This window comes from Pempheris klunzingeri, chromosome 17 (assembly GCF_042242105.1).
Source record: "Pempheris klunzingeri isolate RE-2024b chromosome 17, fPemKlu1.hap1, whole genome shotgun sequence".
Taxonomy (NCBI): domain Eukaryota; kingdom Metazoa; phylum Chordata; class Actinopteri; order Acropomatiformes; family Pempheridae; genus Pempheris; species Pempheris klunzingeri.
In genome coordinates this window covers 14,331,810-14,352,999 of record NC_092028.1, presented here as the reverse complement: position 1 = coordinate 14,352,999, position 21,190 = coordinate 14,331,810, and the positions used below count along the sequence as shown (strand labels likewise).

The window sequence follows — 21,190 nt, the reverse complement described above, 5'->3', positions numbered from 1 at the left end:
TTTCTGACACAAATATTTATTTTCATGTCACGTCTGCTACATATACGTGGATTATGTTGACCGGAACAATCATTTTGCATCTTAACACCAAAACAGCACGTCCGTGGTGGCAATTTTTTGTTTATTCATTTTCCACAGAATGCTGCTCTCTCTCACCTATTAACCTTCTAAGTCTGTGCCCATTTTTCACACATTAGACATCAGATAATTAGCGATAGAGCTAGCTGCTCTATCAGTTTAGCCTTAGCCCCATCGTCTACAAATTCTCTTATTCCCTCAAATAACAACCACGTTAAAACAACTCACAAACTCATTTTAATGTCGCCAACAGAGGATGCTTTCTGTGTACGGCTGTGCAGCTGCTTGTCCTGTGAGGCATATTGCGTGTGCATCGCATGCCGCATGGTGGTGGGATGTGCAAGAAGGGTTTTGGGGAATAGAGGTCTTAAAAAAAGTTCTGATGGATGGATTAAAGTAGAGGAACTTAATCAGGATGTTGGGGGGGAGGCATGATATGCTGCATGTCTGGGTTGTCGCCGTTTTCTGTCACCAAACACACACGAATGTCACTCTGCCATCTGTGAGTAGGTGTGCGTCTTTGTATTGTCTTTGAATTATAAGCCAACAAGACCTATAAAGGATCAAACCAATAAACAAAAACCAAAGTCTTCCCCTTCCTTAGATTGGTCCCTTGGTTGTTTTTGGTTTATTGGTTGATCATCTGGTCTCTGTTGTTTTCACAGTGAACCTCCAAACCCCAAGGGGGAGCTCTGCATAATTGTAGCTGCAGCTCAGCCTGTCCTCCTGTTTCGTCAATTCTTCAAAGCTCAAGACTTTAAACAACCTGTGAGGTTTTTTGGATGTCAACAACCATACATAGATTACACTGCAGTTATGAAATGAATGAACATACAAGCCAAGGGACAAATGTGAAGGTGTCTTCATTTAATAACTCACAGGTTCTTTCATATCACAAATCCCTACGTGTGAATTTATTGTCACCGCAACACTGAAAATCAAGTGTACCTAATTCAAAATATGTGGGTGAATCTGAGTCTTTTGTTACAGGCAGACAGACAAAGTAGGTGCTTACTACAGATGCTATGCACAGCTCCTTCAGCCTCCTTTACCCAAATCCATTGCGTCTCCCCACTCCCCCTCCTGCTACCAACTCAGTGCCCCTCCCCCCGTGTCACCTGGAGGTTCCACGTAGATGCCACCCCTCTTACTTCCTGATTTTCTCACTGCTCACCTCGATTGGCTCTCCCGCAGAGACTGCTCCGTATGGATCTGCCTGTGGCAGATGACAACACAGTCCACTTCAACTCCACACTCATGGCCTTGATCCGCACAGCCCTGGACATCAAGATCGCCAAGGGTACGGAAGGTTTGGAATCCCTCTTACCTCCTTTAGTCCCATTTTCACATGCCTTCTTGTTCTTTTTCTTATTTCCCCCGTAGTGCAGTGCTGTCTCCCATTTCTGTGCTGAACCCAGAAACCTTCAGCTCTTCCTGCTGCTTCTCCTACTGTAGCTTAAGTACAATGTGATTTCTATGATAGTAGATCCTGTGTGTAGCATGTTGCAAGTATATGTGTGATGCTGAAGGTTGAGATCCTGTGTAATTGATGCTCTGTCACTTAAGGTTAAAAACGAAATTTATCAGTGCAGTTTTGATTTGATCACATCCACTATGACGTTGCTAATAACATGATATTTCTTCTGTCTTTGTTTTCGTGTTTGTACGTCCTTTCTTATACCTTTTCGTATCAATCTGAATGGTTATGAATGGTTTGTGTGTATGACTAAACTTTTTTATGCACATTTCTGTGCGTGCATGCTGATATGTCTGAATTTCTGCGTGTCCATGTATTTGGGCATGAATGGCCGTGTATCTATACATGTGCACGTGTGTCTGTATGTGTGCGCATGCGTGTGCTTGTTGAATTTCTCCAGGTGGTATTGATAAGCACCAGATGGACGCAGAGCTGAGGAAAGAGATGATGGCAATCTGGCCCAATCTCTCCCAGAAGACTCTGGATTTGCTGGTTACACCGCACAAGTGTAAGTTGCGAGTGTGGGTGCAGGCGCAACAATGTGGCTAGGACGCAGCCACCCTGTGCCGCCCAGTGCTCCAACGTTGTTTCTCTTCACGCCACCTGAGGACCGCTTCTCTCAGTCAGCCTCTCTCACTGCTGCACCCTCTGATACAGCAGGCACATTTCCTCACACATCCACACCCACGTAACTCAAATCTATGAAGACAAAATTATGTGAACCAACAAAGCACAGGTTGCATGGTAGACACAAAGCAACTACACGCACGCACGCACCCACACACACACACACACACACGTCATATCCTTTTTTTTCAGCTGCAGAAACCACACTCACCAGAATAGACCCCAACACTCTCCTTGTGCCTGAGATCAGAGGGTGCCTCACTATAGATCAACTCTCTATAGACGTCTTTTCACTTCAGCTGTGTACACTAGATGGCTGGCTGCACCTCATAGAGAATATTGTACTTTATAAGTGTTGAGAAGAAATGCACGGGTGCTAATGCACTAGTTGCATGATACAGTAGTTGTTTTAGTTTGTGAAATGCATAATATTTATTGTCAAAATAGCTAGGAAATGTATTTATGAATTTAATTTCTTATTTAATTTATTAACAACCAGATATCACAGATTTTATTCCATGTATTATTGTTTTATTTTTTAACACCATGGTTAAATTTTGTGTTGACTCTTGCAATCACATGATGTTTGATCTACATCTCAATGAGATGATTTGATTACCTGTAACAAATATAAATGCTAGATAGAGTTAAACTTAAGTGAGATACAGTAAAAAAAAAAAAAAAAATCAATCTGTCTGTGAAAAGACTATTTGCTCAGTGTTCATGTGTATGTGAAAGTCCAAGTGTGTTTCTCTGTGTGTGTGCATGCTTCACCCCTTTCTGCCATTCCTCGCGCTCAGGGTCCATTCCAAAAGGTCTAATCTTCCAGGGTAACTTGTCATTCTCTCAGCAGCAACAGACCTGACGGTGGGGAAAATCTACGCTGCCATGATGATCATGGAGTACTACCGGCAGAGCAAGATCAAGCGCTCGCAGGCTCTTCGAGACGAGCAGGTACTGCTGTCCTGAGGAGGAAAACACACTACCAGCATTTGATCCTTTTAATGTTAAAGGCAGACTGACGCACTGACTGCAGGGCCGGAGTCCCATTCTTATAAGCCTGGGTTGTGACAACCTCTGTCCAGGGAAGAGTCCGTTAGTCACCTAAAAGGGGCATACAGGGTGAACACATTGACTTAACAATCAAATACAGTCTCCCATCGCCTATATATAATGCTTCCTCTCTAACAGTAGAAACTGTGCTGCCACCTGCTGGGCTATGTTTGTAACTTTTTGCTTTTACAGTAATTGTAGCATTGGCATTATGCAGGACAAAATGCAAACATGATTCAAGAGGAGAAAAATTATTTTCACAAAATTTAAAATGCTAATTTAGCAGATGATGCATACCAATGTGTTGCAGTTATTTAGCCGTCTATAGGCCTGAGACTGCAGGGTTTGGTTTTAACAGGACCAATTGTTGTCACAACCCCTAAGATGCCTGTGCCTCAACATCACGGGAGCCCTCCTAATGGCTCCTTTTGCCGAGCTTGATTCTTTCCTATGTCGATTGCTTGTGAAGACACTCTACCTTCTCACTCCCCATCACCCATGCTTGTAACCTTGGACTGTTGCATTTGCATTATGATAATGCTGCACTGTAATCTCCAGTTAGCACGCTGTCCCTTGTTAAAGGAGAGAACGCTTTCAGTGACAGAGCTGACCACCCACTACATGAATTTTGCTGTATTTCATCTTAGTGAGTGAGATAATAAGAAATCTCATCAGAACTGAAATTTACTGATCTTTAACACGTTTATGCAGCCAGCTTGGACACATGAACTGCATGCTTCTGAGGACCTGATTCAACCAGATTTTTCATTGTATCAAACATGTCAAACATCAGCAAAACCTCCTTCACCCACCTCTTGCTTTTTCATGAACCTTTTCCCTCCCTCAGAGTCCTTCACAGGCCACACACAATACTCCTGTCACCCAGCCCATTGTTTTTCTTACTCTACTTCTTTCCTTCAACACACACTGTATATCATATCCTCATCTCCACAGTCCGCCTGCTGCATTGTAGGCTGCTGCCTGTCTCGACTGGGGCAGCAGTGTGTCATCATCCAAAAATGTCATTGGTGCAAACACAGTACACAACAATGTATAAGTTCCAAATGTGGTTTACATGTTGGGCTTTATGCTGTATTTAGTGCTTGCACACATAGACGGTAGGTTTGCCATGTTTTGGCTTTTAAGTCACAAAGCTCAAAGATTTCACATGAAATAAAGTCCAGTGACTAGTTTGAAAATATGAATGGTAGTTGTTAGCTATCACTGCTAAAACTTCTTAAGTAGATGAATAATAAATGAATGACAGTAAATTTTGCATTTATCCCATCATACATTTCACCTGCTATATGTTCCCCTCCACAGGATTGCTGCAGTGTTTATCTGCCATGATGTCTTGCATCCCCCCGTTGAATGAGGCCCCTCTTTTATTGCTCCCTCTTCAGCAACGCTACTTCCACCGCTGTGGAAGCATGATATGTTTTCCTCTAGTTTTTTTGAAAATGCATTTCCTGCATTTAGATCCGTCATCAGATGACAACTCCTCATCAGATGAAACCCAGAATGGTTACTGATCATTCCCTTAAATCCTACCTTGAGCTCCAGACCGAGTGGGTGAAACTCACCTCCTTACGGGACCTTACAGAGCTCTCTAATGGTTAGAGGGTTGCCAGGTCCCAGAATGCACTCTGAGTTCACCCATCTCTTCTTCCTGCTAGCTGCTGGGCATCTGTTGCTCAAGACCCCCCCCCCCACCCCCATCTATTCTTCTTCCATTTGCCGTGCTTCAGCCAGCAGCCCCCTCTGTTCCTGCTTTGCCCGTTTTCCTTCCATTTCCCTGTCAGTCTGCCTGATAGCTGGCGACGGCCATGTTGTATATCTCACACAGAATCGAACGCCATTACTGTTTCAGCGTGTGGAGCCGCCTTCCCCCACCCAGGATGGGGGTCCAGGACTTAACGCCCTCCCTCCACCTGAGACAACAGAGACTGTCAGCAGCCTGTGAGTTGGGTGTTATTTGCATATTTTACTCAACAGGAGTTGGTTTGTTGAAAGTTGACCAGTCAAAGAAGAAGCGCCTGTGACCATGTGTACGCGTATGTCATAGGCCGGTAGAGGGAGGGGTCCCGGAGAGCCATTCGTGGGTGACGCCTCGTGCTCAGGAGATGTCCCAGAAGGTTGGCAGCTGGAGCCCCGAGGGACACCCTGAGGATGGCCTGGGAAGCATGACCAACTCTCAGGTAGAAAGCTCATATACACACACACCCAGGACCACACACCTAACAGCACACACACACACACTCTACAAATAAAATACTTCTTTGTTGTGTGAACAGTTATTCAAACACTTGATCCATTCAACATTTGCTTTTACTTTCATGTCATTCCTACCAAATGAACTCCCAAAGAACCATTGAAAACACTTATAAAACTTATATTAATGCAGTTAGAAATACAAAGTAGATATCAACCTATTGTTAATCAGGGCATTGACTTTGTTCCAGTCCAGTCAGGATTATCGATATCATTCATGCTTATTGATGAGGGTAGCCTAGTCAGTAGTTGTGAAAAGAAACAACATTCTTCTTAGACACTGTATGTACTGTATAATCTGAAGCCACCTTGGTCTAAAGCTCTCTCTCTCTCTCAGAGCTCTTACTGTCCCATTGTTACTGCCTTGTTGCCTCATCATTTCTAATCAGTGGGTCATTTTCATTTCCTGAGATCTCCCTTAGCTCAATTCTTAACCTTTCTCTGACTAGTTCCATCTCTCAAAGCTGTCTCTTGGGACAATTATTATATCTTACTGATTTTTTTTGTATTTCCAAATTTCATTCAGAGTCTATCTTGCCTCCACCTAACAGAGTGGTTCACGTTTCTGTTGTCACACTGTTAAACCTCTCTACTTGTAGACCTCCTGGCAGGCCTGATGGGTCTCTGTGACATACTTCTCCATGTCAATCAACAGAGGTATGGGGAAGTTTAAAGTCAGTAGTTGGACAGAAGAGAGAGTGGCTGTCGGCTTCATTCAAACTAGTCTGAAATATAACCTACAGTTAGCTAACAACAGGTGACGTTAGACAACAAATGCCTTTACAGGAAAGCAGCAAGCACATGCTGCGAGTGGTTTAGAGTTTATTGTTGTTTATATTTAATATTTTATCTAGTCTTTTTAAAGAATTAATATAAAGGCACTTATTGAAATATCTGACAATCCATCTCAGTTAATACTTGGCATGTTTGCATGGTTGTAACCAAAACGCCATGCTGGCTTTAGATTTGATAGCCGCAGTGTACGCGCATTAGTCGACCGATGTCATAATTTTTGCACAACTTATCAGCACCTGCACCCAGCCATCATCCGATCCGCTGTGTTTTTCACATGTCCTTTGGGCTGCATATGGGTGTCCCCTCAAATTCATTCCTGCTGTGACCCATAAGCTTCTCCATCTGGCATAGATGCCATCGAACTAAGAATCTCTGCATTCGCTTGCAGCTCCATTCTTGGCAGCAGCCTTTGCAAACACAAAACAAAATGTGATTTTATTTGGAGTATACTCACGATGGAAAAAAAAAGACACATTTTAAAACAATAAAGACAAATAGGAAAGTCCCTCTTCACAGGCACACACACACACTCACTCTCCCACTAATTATTTTATCCTCTCTGAGACCATCAGTTCTCTGCTTTCTTTGGATGACAAACTTTCCCCAACTATCCCCAAATCAGTTTTCATGGCAGCCGTCACACCATCTCCTGCTCTCCTGCTCTGTTTGCAGACGGTAGAGATGAGAGAGATGGGGCAGGATGGTTACTCGGATACTGAGCACTTTCCACCAATGGAAGGCCATGGCAGGGCCGCTTCCATGCCCCGCCTACCAGGCGACAACCAAGTGAGCAGCATTCTCACCTTTCCACTCTCTATTTCCCACATTTCTCCTGTTCCTCATTTCTTTTTGTTTGAAAACATCATAGACACAAAGGTCTGACTTGTTGCTTAAGGATTTATTGCTCTGGTTACTCGAATCAATGTTGGAGAATGCTTCTTACAGTCACAGATGCACACTACCACTGGTATGTTAATGGCCAAAGGTTATTTATATTATATCAGTCAGTTCTTTATCAGTTATGTGACTACCATTAAATAAGATATGCAATCGTGACAATATTTCTGGCGAAAACATGGGAATGTTTCGCTGAAATGTTGACCCCCAAACTTGAATTCAAAAGGACCATAGCAAGGCAAAGTCAGACCTTCTGTTCATTTTCTCTTCTTCTCGTGGTGTCTTCTTCTCTTCCTCTCATCCTGCCACCTGCATGGAGGTTTTTAATCGTGGTTGTCCCCTTTCCATCTACCACACTCATTCATTTTATATTGTTTCATGTCCCGGTGAGTGCTCTGGTTGTCATATACATGTGACATATTTATAAATACAGATGTGCACGCACACACGCAGACAAACACACATACATACATGAACAGTTAACACAGTACTCTGCCCCATATTATTTCCTCTTCTTTTGTCAAGATCCTGATTTATTTAGCTTTTGTTGTTGTTTTCATTCTAAATTGTATCTTCCTTCCTATCAAAGGTAACCTGTGCTGAACTCTTTGAATTCTGGGGGCTTTTTTTTTTTCAACCAGGACTGGAACCAGCATGACATTGAGTGTTACAGATTTGCGGGTGTGTGCGTGTTACAGATGTGTTTGTGTGTGTGTGTGTGTGTGTGGTTTTGTGTGTGTGTGTGGTTTTGTGTGTGTGTGTGGTTTTGCGTGTGTGTGTGTGTGTGCGTGTGTGCGCTGTGCATATGTGTGTGTGCGCTCTACAGTTTTTCTGTGCTCTCACTGTTCTCTGTGCCCTGAAACTCACTATGTTTCTGTCACTCTGTTGTCTGCTGTTTTAGTCAGTTGTAATCGTGTGTGTTTGTGTGAGTATGTGTCTGTGGTTGTGATTACGCACATCCATTTGTAAGTGTATTTTGTCGATTTTCGTCATTGCTGTTGTGACTGTGGTGCCGCTGATTGAGCATTGTCATGGTGACCTTGTCTATATAACCCTGTTTCGGCACCAACCACCCCAAGTGTCTGTGGTAAGTGTTTCTCTTCCACCTTCACTGCTGCTTCGTTGTCTAATCAGACTCTCTTTCTCTGTCCCTCCTTGTCTTCCTGTCTCTCTTTCTTCTCTCCACTGTGGCATCCCTTCTGTTTTTGGGTTGAACCTCCACCTAACACTCTTTGGTTTTAAACACTTGTACCCCTTTTCTCTTTCATTGTGTATCAATCCATCCGTCTCCCTTACTTCTCCCCCTCTCCCTTCTGTACTGTGTGTGTGCCCCACGTGTTACCACACCTTTGTGTATTTGTGGCTCTGTGTGTGTGTGTGTGTGTGCGTGTGTGTGTGCGTGTGTGTGTCTTCTCTGTGCTTATACAGCAGCGGAGGAAAGGGAGACAACGTGGCAGTAACCTCAGTGTATGTACCCTGTCTTCCCTGTCTCGTCTCTCTCCTTCTCCTTTTTCTTTCCCTTTCTCTCACACACACTCTTAAAATGTGTTTTTCCCTCATTTGTGTCCATGTTGTGTCTTTAACATGGCTGAGGTTTCTTTAAAATTTAGTAGGTAATAGGACAATCTTTTTCGGCATGACCAAATCTGATGCCAGCCCAGCCTCCAAACTGATCCCAGCATCCATAACTACTTCTCTCATGCACCTAACTCAGTGGGTTTGGAATTGGGCCGAACTTTGCATGTCCCCTGTCATTATCAGCAGTCATACCACAATGTCTTGTGGCCTCCGTGTCTCAGTCTCTCTCTTTCTCAGCTGCTGCTGGTGCTAGTGCTTTGTTGCTACGTCCTCATGCCTGTGTGCTCATCTATAGTGATGTTGTCAACGTTTTCCCCATCAGTGTTCGAGTCTCCATTCACACCCGCATGCAAGAAATTTGTTGAAATACGTGTGTGTGTGTGTGTGTGTTTCTGTGTGTGTGTGTGTGTGTGTGTGTGTGTGTGTGTGTGTGCGTGTGCGTGCGTGTTTATGTGACTGTGTGTGAGACAGAGAGAGGAAATATTCGGCTATATGTGGGTGTGAATAGATATGTTGTTGGGATTCTCAGTGCTACTCCAAATAATCTGATGTTTTTTTTTTTTATACATCTGCCAGTCTGCCATCTCTTAGTTCATTTGTGTAATACACAATAACTGGAAAACTGGCCAGCTCAGCTGCCAACAGGATCTAGCACTGAAGTAGCCTGATATGGTTCACATGTCCAGGTCAGCAAATTGTGGCACCATAGGCTCTGTCCTGCTGTCCCACCTCAGAGGCCTCAGCACTGCCAAAGGAAGTTCTCATATGGGTAGAGGACTCAGGACAACCCCTATGTACCTGCATGGCTGGAGGGAAAGCACGCTGAAACCGAGCAGAAATATAGAGGAGCTTTGTGCAGCCTGGAATGTGCCATGTTCAGGGGTTTATTATGGGTGGTGAGGATGGAGGACTGTTGCAAGTAGTACTGACCTTTCTATCCCCCCTTTTTTCTTTTACGAAGCAAGTTACAGACGCATGGAAGGCATGGCCGTTTGCCATCATCTCTTTTATTTTATTTCTTTTTAACCCTTTTTTTAAAATGCTTTTTTTTTATTCTTCTGTATCAGGGGTCGGCAATTACTGTAGTTCAGCCCTGAAACCGTTTTTCTGAACACTGCCCATTGGGAGACTAGCATGGGTGCAAAGGAGACACGTCAATACTGGTGTCATTTCTGAGCAAACATTAATAGTGTTAATGAAATTAATAATTGATAACACAGTAGCAGTAGCTAAGCTCAGACCTACGCTGAATGGACGAAGAAATATTTCCGTCTTACCCTTGGTTGCCAGTACCAGTAGTCTCTGTCTCCTAAGTGTTAAAACTGTTGCTGTGAGTAAAATCAAGACTATAATCTTGCCAATGATTCTGCTAAATAATAGTGTTTAATTAAATGTGTATCAGTCAAAGAGGTGAGATATAGTTTTATTTTAAAAGTGGCTTTTATTAGCCATCTGTCACTTATCTGGTATTTAACTTTATTAGAATTTATTTCGGTACCAGAAGCTGTAAACTAGCTTGGTGTACAATGAGGGATGATTTTGAATAATATACGTGTAATGATGATCATTTGATTTATATTTATACACGATTTATATGTTACATCTATCAAGAGAAAATGATGAAAACTTGTGATGTGTTTTTTTGTAGTGGACAAATAATTGTGATGGAGGCCCTAGTTTGGCCCGTTAGCTGTTTTTTTGCTGACCCCTGTCTTATAAAATGTGTGCAGTGTCAATATTTTAGTAGCGTGATGGGGACATTATTTACAAATGTGGGATTCAGGATGAGATGTGGGAGGAAAGGCAGTTTGGCTTTTATAGACACCAAGAGACAGACCCCATTCACACACACATGCATATACATACTGCATACACACATACACAGTCTCTTAGCCACAGAAAACACCAACTCGACAATCAAAGGAAACCACTGCATCTCTCTCTCTCTCTCCTCTCGGTGGTCTGTCTCTTTCTCTCTCAGACCATCAATGACAGCAGTCCCATGAAACGCTCGGCGTCTTCGCTGGGCCACAGCAGGTCTGGGCGTGGCCACCGAGACAAAGGAGGAGCAGACGACTACAACATGGAGCGTGTGCCTGAGGAGGGAAGAACTTCCAGACATGGACACCGGCGAAAAGACCGGAGTCATCGGGCGTCTGAGAGGTCCCTCTGTCGCTACACGGAGGCTGACACAGGTGGGAAAGACCACACACACACACACACACACACACACACAAGAGATGCACAGTGTAGAGATTACATCATAAAAAGCAGGAACACAGTCTTACCGTTAAATTAAATGTATTGAACTCTGCTATGTATTGAAAGCTTTGTGTACCCTTTACTTTTAAGCGTTGCTTACTTGTGATGTCAATCTTAAGTGTTTTTGTCACACATATGACCCCAACGATAACTCCAATGAACTCCACCATCAGGCCTGGGCACAGACCTGAGCACGACCACACAGTCGGGCGACCTCACGTCCAAAGACAAGGACCGTGACAGAGATCGCGGCCGGTCCAAAGACCGCAAGCACCACCACCATCACCACCACCACCACGGCTCTGTGGACAAGGAGCGATACGTGACAGAGCGAGGGGGCGAGTACGGACACAGGCACTCCCGCGACCGAGAGCACGACCGGGAGAGGGAGAGAGAGAGGGACCGGCGCTGGTCACGATCGCCCAGCGAGGGTCGCGATTGCATGACACAAAGACAGGTGGGCTTTTGGGTACTTGTGTGCATGCGGTGTCTAGTTTGAAGCAACACCGCCTTATGTTGTACAAAAGTGCAGTGGTGTGAACACATTTTCAGAAGGATGAAAAATATAACAGGACGGCCTCGAATTTGATGGTGGTTAACTGGTGCAATCACCAAATACACTACTCACAAAAAGTTAGGGATATTTGGCTTTCAGGTGAAATTTCAAGATGAACCACCACCAATACATTTCCTGCTTCAGTTAGAATTGGTATTTTAACAGTCCTCCTCATCCTGCTGTTCACATTCTGACATCATGAGACCAAGATGACACCTAACTATTGATCAGCAGCACCTCAACACTGGAGGCTTCAAACAGGAAGTCCTCAGACGGAGGTGTTCACTGAGCTTAGAGGGTCACAGAGTGCCATCAGCAGGTTGCAACAGAGATACAGAGACTGGAAGAGTCACAGAAAGGAGAGGAGTGGACGTCCTTTGGCCACATCCCAATTTTACGTTTACCCTCGTTTACCCTCCACTGTTGTTAGATTTTCTTTCAATAAATTGTTTAAGATGAAGAAACTACCATTGCATGCTGATACTTAAATGTCCTACTTTCATGATATAATATCACTGTAGCATTCACTTTTTACATTTTACATAAATTTCACCTGAAAGTCGAATATCCCTAACTTTTTGTGAACCCTGTAATACCTTAGTTGTCTTTTCTGGCGATAATGTCACGCCACTGTTGACCACAAAGTATATTACTATTTGATATGGATGATAGAGTGACAAAGAAACATCAAGAGTTATTATAGCACTCTGTTTGACACAATCCTCAAATTAGAGGCCTAGATGTAGTTGTAGTCCTTAGCTACACACAGTTGTGTTGAAAATGGCAAAGGTTGTATGGACCCTTTATGCACATTCCTATATTCAGAAATGTTTGACTGCATGCACACCAACATATTCATTATTGTGGGTATAATCGTGTGACTACAAGTAAATGCTTGTCAAATGAAGTCAATGTTATCAAACCACTGTTCCAACAACCACACAAATATGCATAAAAATGTATATTTGAGTACCTGACTGCCGTCCCGATCTGCCCTGCCCTAAATGTTTTTAGACTGCCAGTGCTCTCTCACGTTCCCCCCCACTACCTTTTCCTTTATGGCATCTTTTTCCAAACACATAACCTACAACATTTTAGACTTCAACGACAACTTGAAAAGTCTTTGCAGAGGAAGACTTTCTTTTACCATGTGAATTTATGTTGTAAAGAAAAATACTTTTTAGAACTCAACATGTTGCATACATATCACACAGCTCACTCGCAATGATTTAAAACCAATTTATGTATGTTTGGTTACCCTGTACCACATTTGTTGCTCCAGAAATCAACCCTTTACTCTTCTTTTCTCCTGTCGTCTTTTGTTTTCTTTCCTCTGCGTGACATGTTGCTTCTCTATGTATGGTGCTGTTTGGAATCTCTTCTTTTATCTCTTCTTTTATCTCCACATCCACTGCTCTGTTACTTTTTGATGCCTTTCATATCTGCCTGTCTCTCCTCCACTACATTATGACTGGTGCTTTTATTCTTACTGTTGCTGTGGTTGTTGTTGTCTTTTCTTGCTTTTCTATCTGGACTCTCTTGCCTTCTCTCTGCCTTTCTACCTTGCATTCTCTCCCTCTTTATTTGTTTTGTAATCTCTCTTTCCCATCCTCTACTTTATTCTACATGTTCTGTCGTTGAATTTGTGGTTCGTTCTTTTTATTTGCTTTATTTCACTTTTTGTGTAGGGCAGTAGTTCGGTCAGTGGAAGTCCTGTCCCCTCAACCTCGGGGACCAGTACGCCACGTCGTGGCCGTCGACAGTTGCCTCAGACTCCCGCAACACCCAGGCCCCATGTTACCTACTCCCCTGTGGTCCGTAAGGCCATGCCCGCACCACCTGGGGGGCCACAGGGCCGACCCCCGGCCCCAGTCCCTCGCCGCTTTTCTCCTGAGCCTCCCCAAGGCCAGGGCCCTCCCCCTGCTGGCCTTCCACTGGCCCACCATGGTGCACCCCGCCAGGGTCATCATCCCCCACCTCGCTGGGGAGACACAGGTGGAGGAGGCGGCTCCATGGAAGGGGATGGCTGCTTCTACAACCAGGACTACCAGGACTATGAGCCGCACCATGAACCACCTGCCTATGAGCAGAGCCCCATGCAGGGTGGCAACCCCCACCCTCATGCCCTGACCAACCATCCACTGCCGCCTCCCCCACAGCCTCAGCCACATAACCCCCATCCCCTCCCTCCACCCCAGCCACACCCAGGAAACAACCCACACCCTCATCCACAGCCCACTCGCACCTCACCCAGGACTGCGCGCCATGCGCCCCCGCCCACCACTGCCCTGACCGGGCCTGTACAGGGCCAGATGCAGCCTGCTGCCCAGCGCCGCCTACCAAATGGCTACCGCTCTTCATCACCTTCCACACATCTCCATGGACCCCCACATACTGGGCCTCACAAGGTCCCCCCTCCAGCTGGGCATCCTAGGGGTCCCCGCAAGGGGCTGCATGAACCCTACAGCGAGACGGAGGACGATGACTGGTGCTAGCCTCTGGGGATGGGGGAGGGGCATAAGGAGGAAAAAGATTTGATAGATGGACCGAAGGATCAAGATAACAAGCTCTGAGCCAGAGCACTGACTGCCAAGGGAAACCATTATTTTTCCTTTCTCGTCTGCTCAACTTTTTCCTCTCCTCCACTGCTTGGCATGTCCCAGGGACAGTGGGCTAGATGAAGGGACAGGTATCAGGATGAAGGGATGAAACAAGAATGCTGTGGCAGGATCTGGAGAAACAAGTGGTATAAGAGGAGGTAACAAACCACCTCCATGTTCTGCTTGCATTGTTGTTGCATTCATTTCTTGATGCCAAATAAGACCAACCTCAAACTGTAGGTTGCAAGCAGGAGGGGTGATGGACACTAATCTTTGTGTGTCTTAAATTATGCCTCTGGCAATGAGCTACAGCCACTTACAAGATGTCAAGAGTTGCGACTCGACAAAAGACTTTCAGTCAGAGACAAAAGAAAAGCGACCACTGTTTTTTTGCTTCTCAAAGCTAACTTCAGTTAAGTTAGCTGCAAAAAGAATCAAATCCAACCCTCCCAGCCACCAGTTGAATATTGATGAGTTTTATCATCTGTGTTTTTAAATAAGAACAAAACTGACAATGAGCCCTCCACCTATATGAGGTGCGAAGGCTACGTGGGTGGGAGAGTTGGGGAGCGTTGCATGGGGCTGATAAGTCCCTCGGTCAAAATCTAGAGGGCAGGGCGGGTGTGTTCGAGATGTTTACCCCTGTCCTCAGAGAACACCCTCATCCTAGAAACAAACAATTTAACCAACCTCAACCTATGACCTATGAGGGAAGAAAAACAAAAAAGTGGAGATGGGTTTCAGAAACAAAAAAACAAACAAACCAATAACTGTTTTCTGCAGTATTTCTTCTTCTATTCCTGCTTCTCCTTCCTCCTTCTCTTCTACTTCTTCAAAACATTGAAGCTTGAATCTTCTGTTGCACCCCACACAGCTTCGTTTTTTAGACTTGCGGAGTTGTACACCCTGTGGAATCCTGCATGAATGATACAAAAAATAATAATAGCAACAATGAGAATCTACTGTATGCGGGGGGAAATTTTACTTGGTCATTTCTGTTGTGGTCTTTAGGGTTTCTCTCTTTTTAGTAAAAATGCCTTTCTGTTTCTCTCTACTATGTACTATGACATTCCTCTCTATCTTTATTTATGCTAAAATCAAGTGACAGAAGGCTATTGGGAAACTGAGTAGTTATTGTATCTGTATCTAGAAGGAACAAAATGATTACTATTTGCTTGCTTGTCTGTATGTTCCGCGCCAGATGCCTGCCACAGATACAGCTGGAATTGCACATATTTTTTAGTGGAAGTAACTTTTTGTAACTAAGGCGATAATCCTAAAGTGACATACTGGACAGCAGGGTAAAGCGTGGAAAGACGGGATGTCCATATTGGTCAGTACGTCCGACAAATCAGTAACATCTCAAAGTCTTCCAGGGTTTGGGGTTAAAACAGAAACACCAGAGAGAAAGAGACTAATAGAAAGGTGGTGAAAGGAGAGAAACTCTTCATCTTTGTTTTCTTTGTTATTGAATAATGGATAAACAGATGATATAACACCTTATAATGATCGTGATGATCTTGATAATGAGACAGATGCTCCATATTTGGTCTTATATTCTGTTCTGTATGTTTGTTTCGTTTTGAGCTCAGCTAATCATTTTTCCAACCCTGAGGTGGAGCTCTAACCCACAGTTGCATTGTGGGAGAATGAGTCTGCAGGAGGACAGGCGTCAGAAATTTTCCCAAATGGGTCTGCCTTTCTTGTCACTCTTTTTCAGAGACCATATAGAATTTAAACAGTGGGCGATTGAGAAATTTGAAATCGTCAAACACAGCAGTTCCCTGCAGGTTTCTGCATTTAAACGGACAAGTCCAATCTCCTGCAGATGCTGAAGCAGAGTTCCACCACCGATTGTGACCTTCCGGTGGCGCTGTATGACAAGCAGTGTCCCTCTAGCTTTTGTACTTCTCCCGTCACCTCTGATTCAGAGTTGTCACACAGTATCAGCGCACCAAGAGTACAGTTTAGCTCATTCTCTCACTTGAACACCACCTCGTCTGTGTTCATCACATATAAACACAGGCGACTGAATTGAACAGTCGCACAGTTCAGATGGGTTGGAGAAAAGATGCCTGGGCCTTGTCACGGTCCTGGAAAACATCTGTGTTGTGTGTATATCACTCCTATATATCTTTAATTTCTTTCTGTGTGCCTCAAACTAACACTTGACACTAACGCACACCATTGTCAGACCCAACATTATTATTATTATTATTATTTTATGTCTGCATTTCTTTGACCTACGTTTTACCTGGAGGCCTATCACATGTTGACCAGAGAATGCACCGAAAAAATAGAAAAGAAAAAAAACTGCCTATTAGTGTCTTTCCAACCTCAGTGGAATGTCACAGACAAGTATTTTTTCACATCACTACACTTAAAATCAGAAAGCACACTAGGTATGTAGCTCCTGGTTGTGGTGTGTGCATGTGTCTGTGTGTGTGTGTGTGTGTGTGTGTGTGTGTGTGTGTGTGTGTACTTGGGCGAATGTACTTCTGATCAGTTTTGGTGTTTTTTTTTGTGCTCGCTTTGCTTTCAATTCTTTGTCTCCAGAAATCCTTTTGAAATCTTAAGATGTTTTAGTCAAATCATTGTAACAATCTGCGACTCTGTGTGTGCGTGAGTGTGAGTGTGTGTGTGTGTGTGTGTATGTCAGTTAACCCCATGAATGAAACATGCAAAGCCCCAAACATTCACCATCCATCTTTGTGTCTATGCTGCAGTGAAATCCACTAACACGCTGATTAACCACACAAAGTCTTCAAAAAGCAATGTAAAGCCGCTACTGAGAAAAAAAGTTTTTTAAAGTATAAAAGATTAAAAAAAAGGAAAAAATATCTAGTTCCAGAAATGCATGTGCTATGTGCATGCCACACCGTGGGTTAACAGTCATCTTCAGGACATAAAAGAAAAAGCAGATTAATGACTACAGAGGAATAAAAAAAAAAAAGATATATAAATAGATAGATGTTTTTAAAAAGCAACGTTTCTTTTTTTCCTTCTATTTTTGAGAACAAAAAAGTTTAAAAATTCCAAAAAAAAAAATGTCTAAAGAATAAAAACACAAAAGAGACTTTGGTGAGAGTCAGTCTCATTTGTTTTCTTCTGTTACATGGGGTTGAGGCACAACACAACCATGTTCAGGACACCACAAAAAAGAACTGTTTTTAATAGAAAAAAAATATATATACAAAGAAAAGAAAGTACAGTTCAGAAGACGGTGTATTCTCCCTTCTACTTTCTGTGGGGGTCAGGGCGTGCAGGAGCTAGCCAAATCTGATGGTGTACTCTTTCTAACTGGCTGTGGAACCTTCGATCTCTCACTCACTTCCTCTTTTTTCTCTCTCTCTAACTCTGTCTCTCTCACACTCTGTCTCACTCTCAACCTGTCTCACCGCTGTTTCTACCAGTGCATTTTGTAATTCCAAACAGAACTCTTCCTAAAGAATAAAATCCAGAGAGAATGCACACCGTTTTGCCTCCTTTCTTGTCCACATTATTGCTTTCGTCTTCTTAACTGTGAGGATGCGCGTTTGTGGCTCATGATTTCGGCTTTAAAGGTTCCCTGTAGAGATTTCTTGTAAACTAACAAAAGTTTTATGTTTACATTCAGTGTGAATCCTTGAGATCTAACGAATGTGATGAATGCATTTTCTTCCTGATAAAACGTTTGCGACGCCAATTTTTGAAATCATTTTCAAACGTGCGTTATTCACATCCATGTTCCTAACGTGTGGTCTTCGTCTTTCCTGTCTTGTGCTTGTGCATTGCTGCATTTCTTGCCCACCTGTCAGTCAGAGGATTAGCATCAAACTATAGGCGGGAAATGTTAGATCACACAAAAGCAGATTTCTCCATAGTGCTACTGGAGTTGAAATACTTAAAAGTTGCATTGATTTGGCCACTTGAGCAGTAAACACCCCTTTGACATATCATCAGTTGACTGGTTCCACCAGCAGATGCACAGCATCATTATCTTTCATTTGGAATCATTTCTGTCCACCTGACAAATGTAAGTCCAATATTCACTCTCCTTTACCTCTGATTCACCAGCTCCTGACAGGCATATGTGTCTGTTCAGCTGATAAATACTTCACTATGTTCACCAGCTCATTGTTTAACTACGTCTGTGTGCCATTTGGTGCAGGACAGGTGGTGTACGGTGGGTTTTTTCTGAGCTTTTGGCCTGAAAACAGGGTTACTGAGAGAGGTGAGGTGTCTGTGGGTTGATTGCTACACTCTCATTAGTGCAGTTTTAGGTTAAAACTAATTGGCTAAAGCACACCAGTTGCTCTGAGTGTGGTCAGCTGATAACACATTGCCAGTCTCCTGTTGCTGTTTCCGTTAAACTTGAATTTTAGCAGGATTTAAAAAAAAAAAAAACATCCACAAGAAAATGTATCTTATGTTTAGTCGTGCAGAGGACGTGGATGCGTCAGCACATTCATTCACAATGAGCTTGTGTGAGAGAGAAGACAGCAGGGAGGAGAAAAGGGGCAAGGAAAGCATTTGAGTTGGCAGTACACACATATGTGAGAAGGCTGATGTGTGTGTGTGTTTTTACAGGCATGTCCAGACAGTTCCGACCCCCCCCCCTCCCTCCCTCCCTCCCTCCCAGCTCTGTGTACACAGACAGGGTGCTCTGGTTTCAGCCGGAAGGATAAGCAGCACAGTAGGGGCCTCATGGGGCTCACACTGGCACTTCCCCTCACATTCCTCCCTCTGTTTTCCAGGGTTAAATCACTCCCCCTCCCCCCTCAACTCTGGTGAACCCTCATTACCCCCCCCACCATCTGCATTCCAAAACTTACAGCCTCTTTTACTATGTCTATAAATAAAAGCTTCTATCTTATTCGCTATACAAATGACACTATAACTGCTATTATTATTATTATTATTTTGGATAGAGTTTTGAAGACACCCAATTCAGTCACTGGTGATTCAGTGCAGGATGACTGTAACCTTGCTCAGTTTGTTTATAGTACAATTTTCAATTCCACAAATGGCTGAATATTCCACCCAAACCTCTCCATCCTGAACTAGTGTCCATTACCACAGTATTCAGGCCTCAGTGAAACACCACTTTGAGCACCAGGGGACCCCGATTGTTTTGTGTGAGACCAGTCAATGGCTTTCCAGCCTCCCCCTCACTCTTGGGAGCCCAATCTCCTGAATTGTCCCTTCTTTTGTCCTGCAAATCAGCCTTGGGAGGGTGTGAAACTGTGGGGGGAAGGAAGCAAACTTCTTCACACCCAAAAACCAGTTTCCTGACACACACACACACCCACACAGCACATTCACACCAAAAGCAAATTTCCCCACTAACACAACTATTTTCCTCCCAGTGACTGAGATACCACATATCTAAGCCATCTACTACTTCAGTGCTCACATCTGCTCTGATAAAACACATCACGCCAAATTCAAGTACAAATGTGTTTAATAAATACTGAGGTAGTTGTAGTCATTGAATGTTTTACACTTGAATCCATCAATACATCTCCCATAATCAGTCAGCATCGTGGACATAAGCGCACAAGCTTCAGCACAGTCAGGAGATGGAACAGCCCGCTCCCTAAGCTGTTCAGCTCACAGCCCCCTCCACACTCTCAGCTCCTTTATTTCCGCCTTTGGCCGCCTGAAGTCAGTCCAACGAGCCGAGGCCAGTAACTGGGCCAAAAGTCACCGGCACTACCACGCACGGACGTGGGCTTGTAACATGCCCCGGCTTGCTCAGAGTCATGTTTGGGACTGTAGGGAGGCACCATCCCTGGTGTTCATCCAAGCGTCCCAGGAACAGGCCCACTGTGCGCGCGCTCAGGCTCCCACGAGCCGTGTCGTAAAGTTTATAGCCTTTAATCTGCGTGGGGTTTCAACACGCTGCGATGGCTCTGTGCAGGGGCATGGAGGCTCCCAGTCCACTGCTGCAGTTCACGTAGTCCATCAGCACGGGGTTTACAATGTGTTTCTGAAGGCAGCTCGCCTGCTCAAGTTTTGCTTTCTTGCAGGGCAGAAAGTCCGGATCCACGGCCACTTTGCCCCGTCTTTTCCTCGAGTGCTGCGCCGGGACAGGCGGACACAGATTCTCCTTGTTTTCTGCGCGCTTGTGTGCGTCGAGGCGCAGCGCTGCGGGGGAACCCACCACCTCCTCTCGAGTCCGAGGTTTCCCTGTGGCGAGCGAAGCGGGACCCTGGGGCTCCAGATGTGGCTCCGTGGTTGTCTGAGCCTCGGGGTGCTGCTGCTGCTGCTGCTGCTCGCACCCCGGTGGAACACATTCTCCCGTGGTCTGGGCCGCATGGTAGATGTCCCGGGCGGATTTCATCACCAGAGTCAGCAGGAGGCTCCGGTGCAGACGGAGACCCCCTCGCTGGGTGCGGGAGCCGTACAGCTTCCCCAAAGCCACGACCATGATCCTCTTGGCCTCAGTGCTGACCTCCATGTCACAGGGTGTTTTGAAACTAGTCCAGGAGAAACAATAACAGGTTAAGGTTTGTGAAAACGGAGTCTTTCCCCCCCTGGCTTCACGCACAGACACAATACAGGCTGCGTGCAGGGCAAGTACTTATCACCTCGTTGACGTCACGCACCAGCGTCATACGACAGAGCCCCGCCCACCGGCCTCGGCCTCAAACAGTCCTGCAACAGCTGGCCCAGGCTACTGTGGCTATTTCAGTCCGTTTCCATCAAGACTATTTAACTGTTCAAACACAAACTAAGACCAGAAGAAAGGTTGATAACTGTGCTGAGAGGATAAGAAACCAGAACACACAGAAATGACCCACAGGCACCTGGATTAAGCACATTATGCACACATGTGCAACACACACACACACACACACACACACACACACATATATATTTTCTCATATCTTTATATTTGTATTTATTTTTCCCTTCTTTTTGCACTCCTTCTGTTACTGACACATTCTTTCTGCACCTTAGTGAATTTTCCCAGTGTGGGATAAATAAAGTCTCTCTCATCTTAACTTATTA

General features: G+C 44.4%; 2 protein-coding genes across 2 annotated transcripts in view; one reads left to right on the top strand and one right to left on the bottom strand.

The window, feature by feature from the left end:
* The window catches only part of cacna1aa (calcium channel, voltage-dependent, P/Q type, alpha 1A subunit, a), a 73,296-nt gene extending 59,207 nt beyond the window's left edge, over positions 1–14,089 (top strand). Inside the window, exons 43-52 of the mRNA XM_070847848.1 lie at positions 1,273–1,387; positions 1,956–2,063; positions 3,033–3,136; positions 5,082–5,194; positions 5,301–5,433; positions 6,974–7,087; positions 8,627–8,665; positions 10,758–10,971; positions 11,212–11,495; positions 13,283–14,089. Coding sequence (XP_070703949.1) covers positions 1,273–1,387; positions 1,956–2,063; positions 3,033–3,136; positions 5,082–5,194; positions 5,301–5,433; positions 6,974–7,087; positions 8,627–8,665; positions 10,758–10,971; positions 11,212–11,495; positions 13,283–14,089 — 2,031 coding nt within the window. The remainder of the gene's footprint in view (positions 1–1,272; positions 1,388–1,955; positions 2,064–3,032; positions 3,137–5,081; positions 5,195–5,300; positions 5,434–6,973; positions 7,088–8,626; positions 8,666–10,757; positions 10,972–11,211; positions 11,496–13,282) is intronic.
* Positions 14,090–19,619: 5,530 nt separating this feature from the next.
* ier2a (immediate early response 2a) lies at positions 19,620–20,714 on the bottom strand. Its single transcript, XM_070848128.1, has one exon. It carries the CDS (start codon positions 20,634–20,636, stop codon positions 20,070–20,072), a length of 567 nt encoding a protein of 188 aa, XP_070704229.1. The 5' UTR covers positions 20,637–20,714; the 3' UTR covers positions 19,620–20,069.
* Positions 20,715–21,190: the final 476 nt, after the last annotated feature.

Excerpts from the sequence above, each read along its gene's own strand:
- ier2a (XM_070848128.1), bottom strand. The coding sequence starts at position 20,636 with ATGGAGGTCAGCACTGAGGCCAAGAGGATCATGGTCGTGGCTTTGGGG.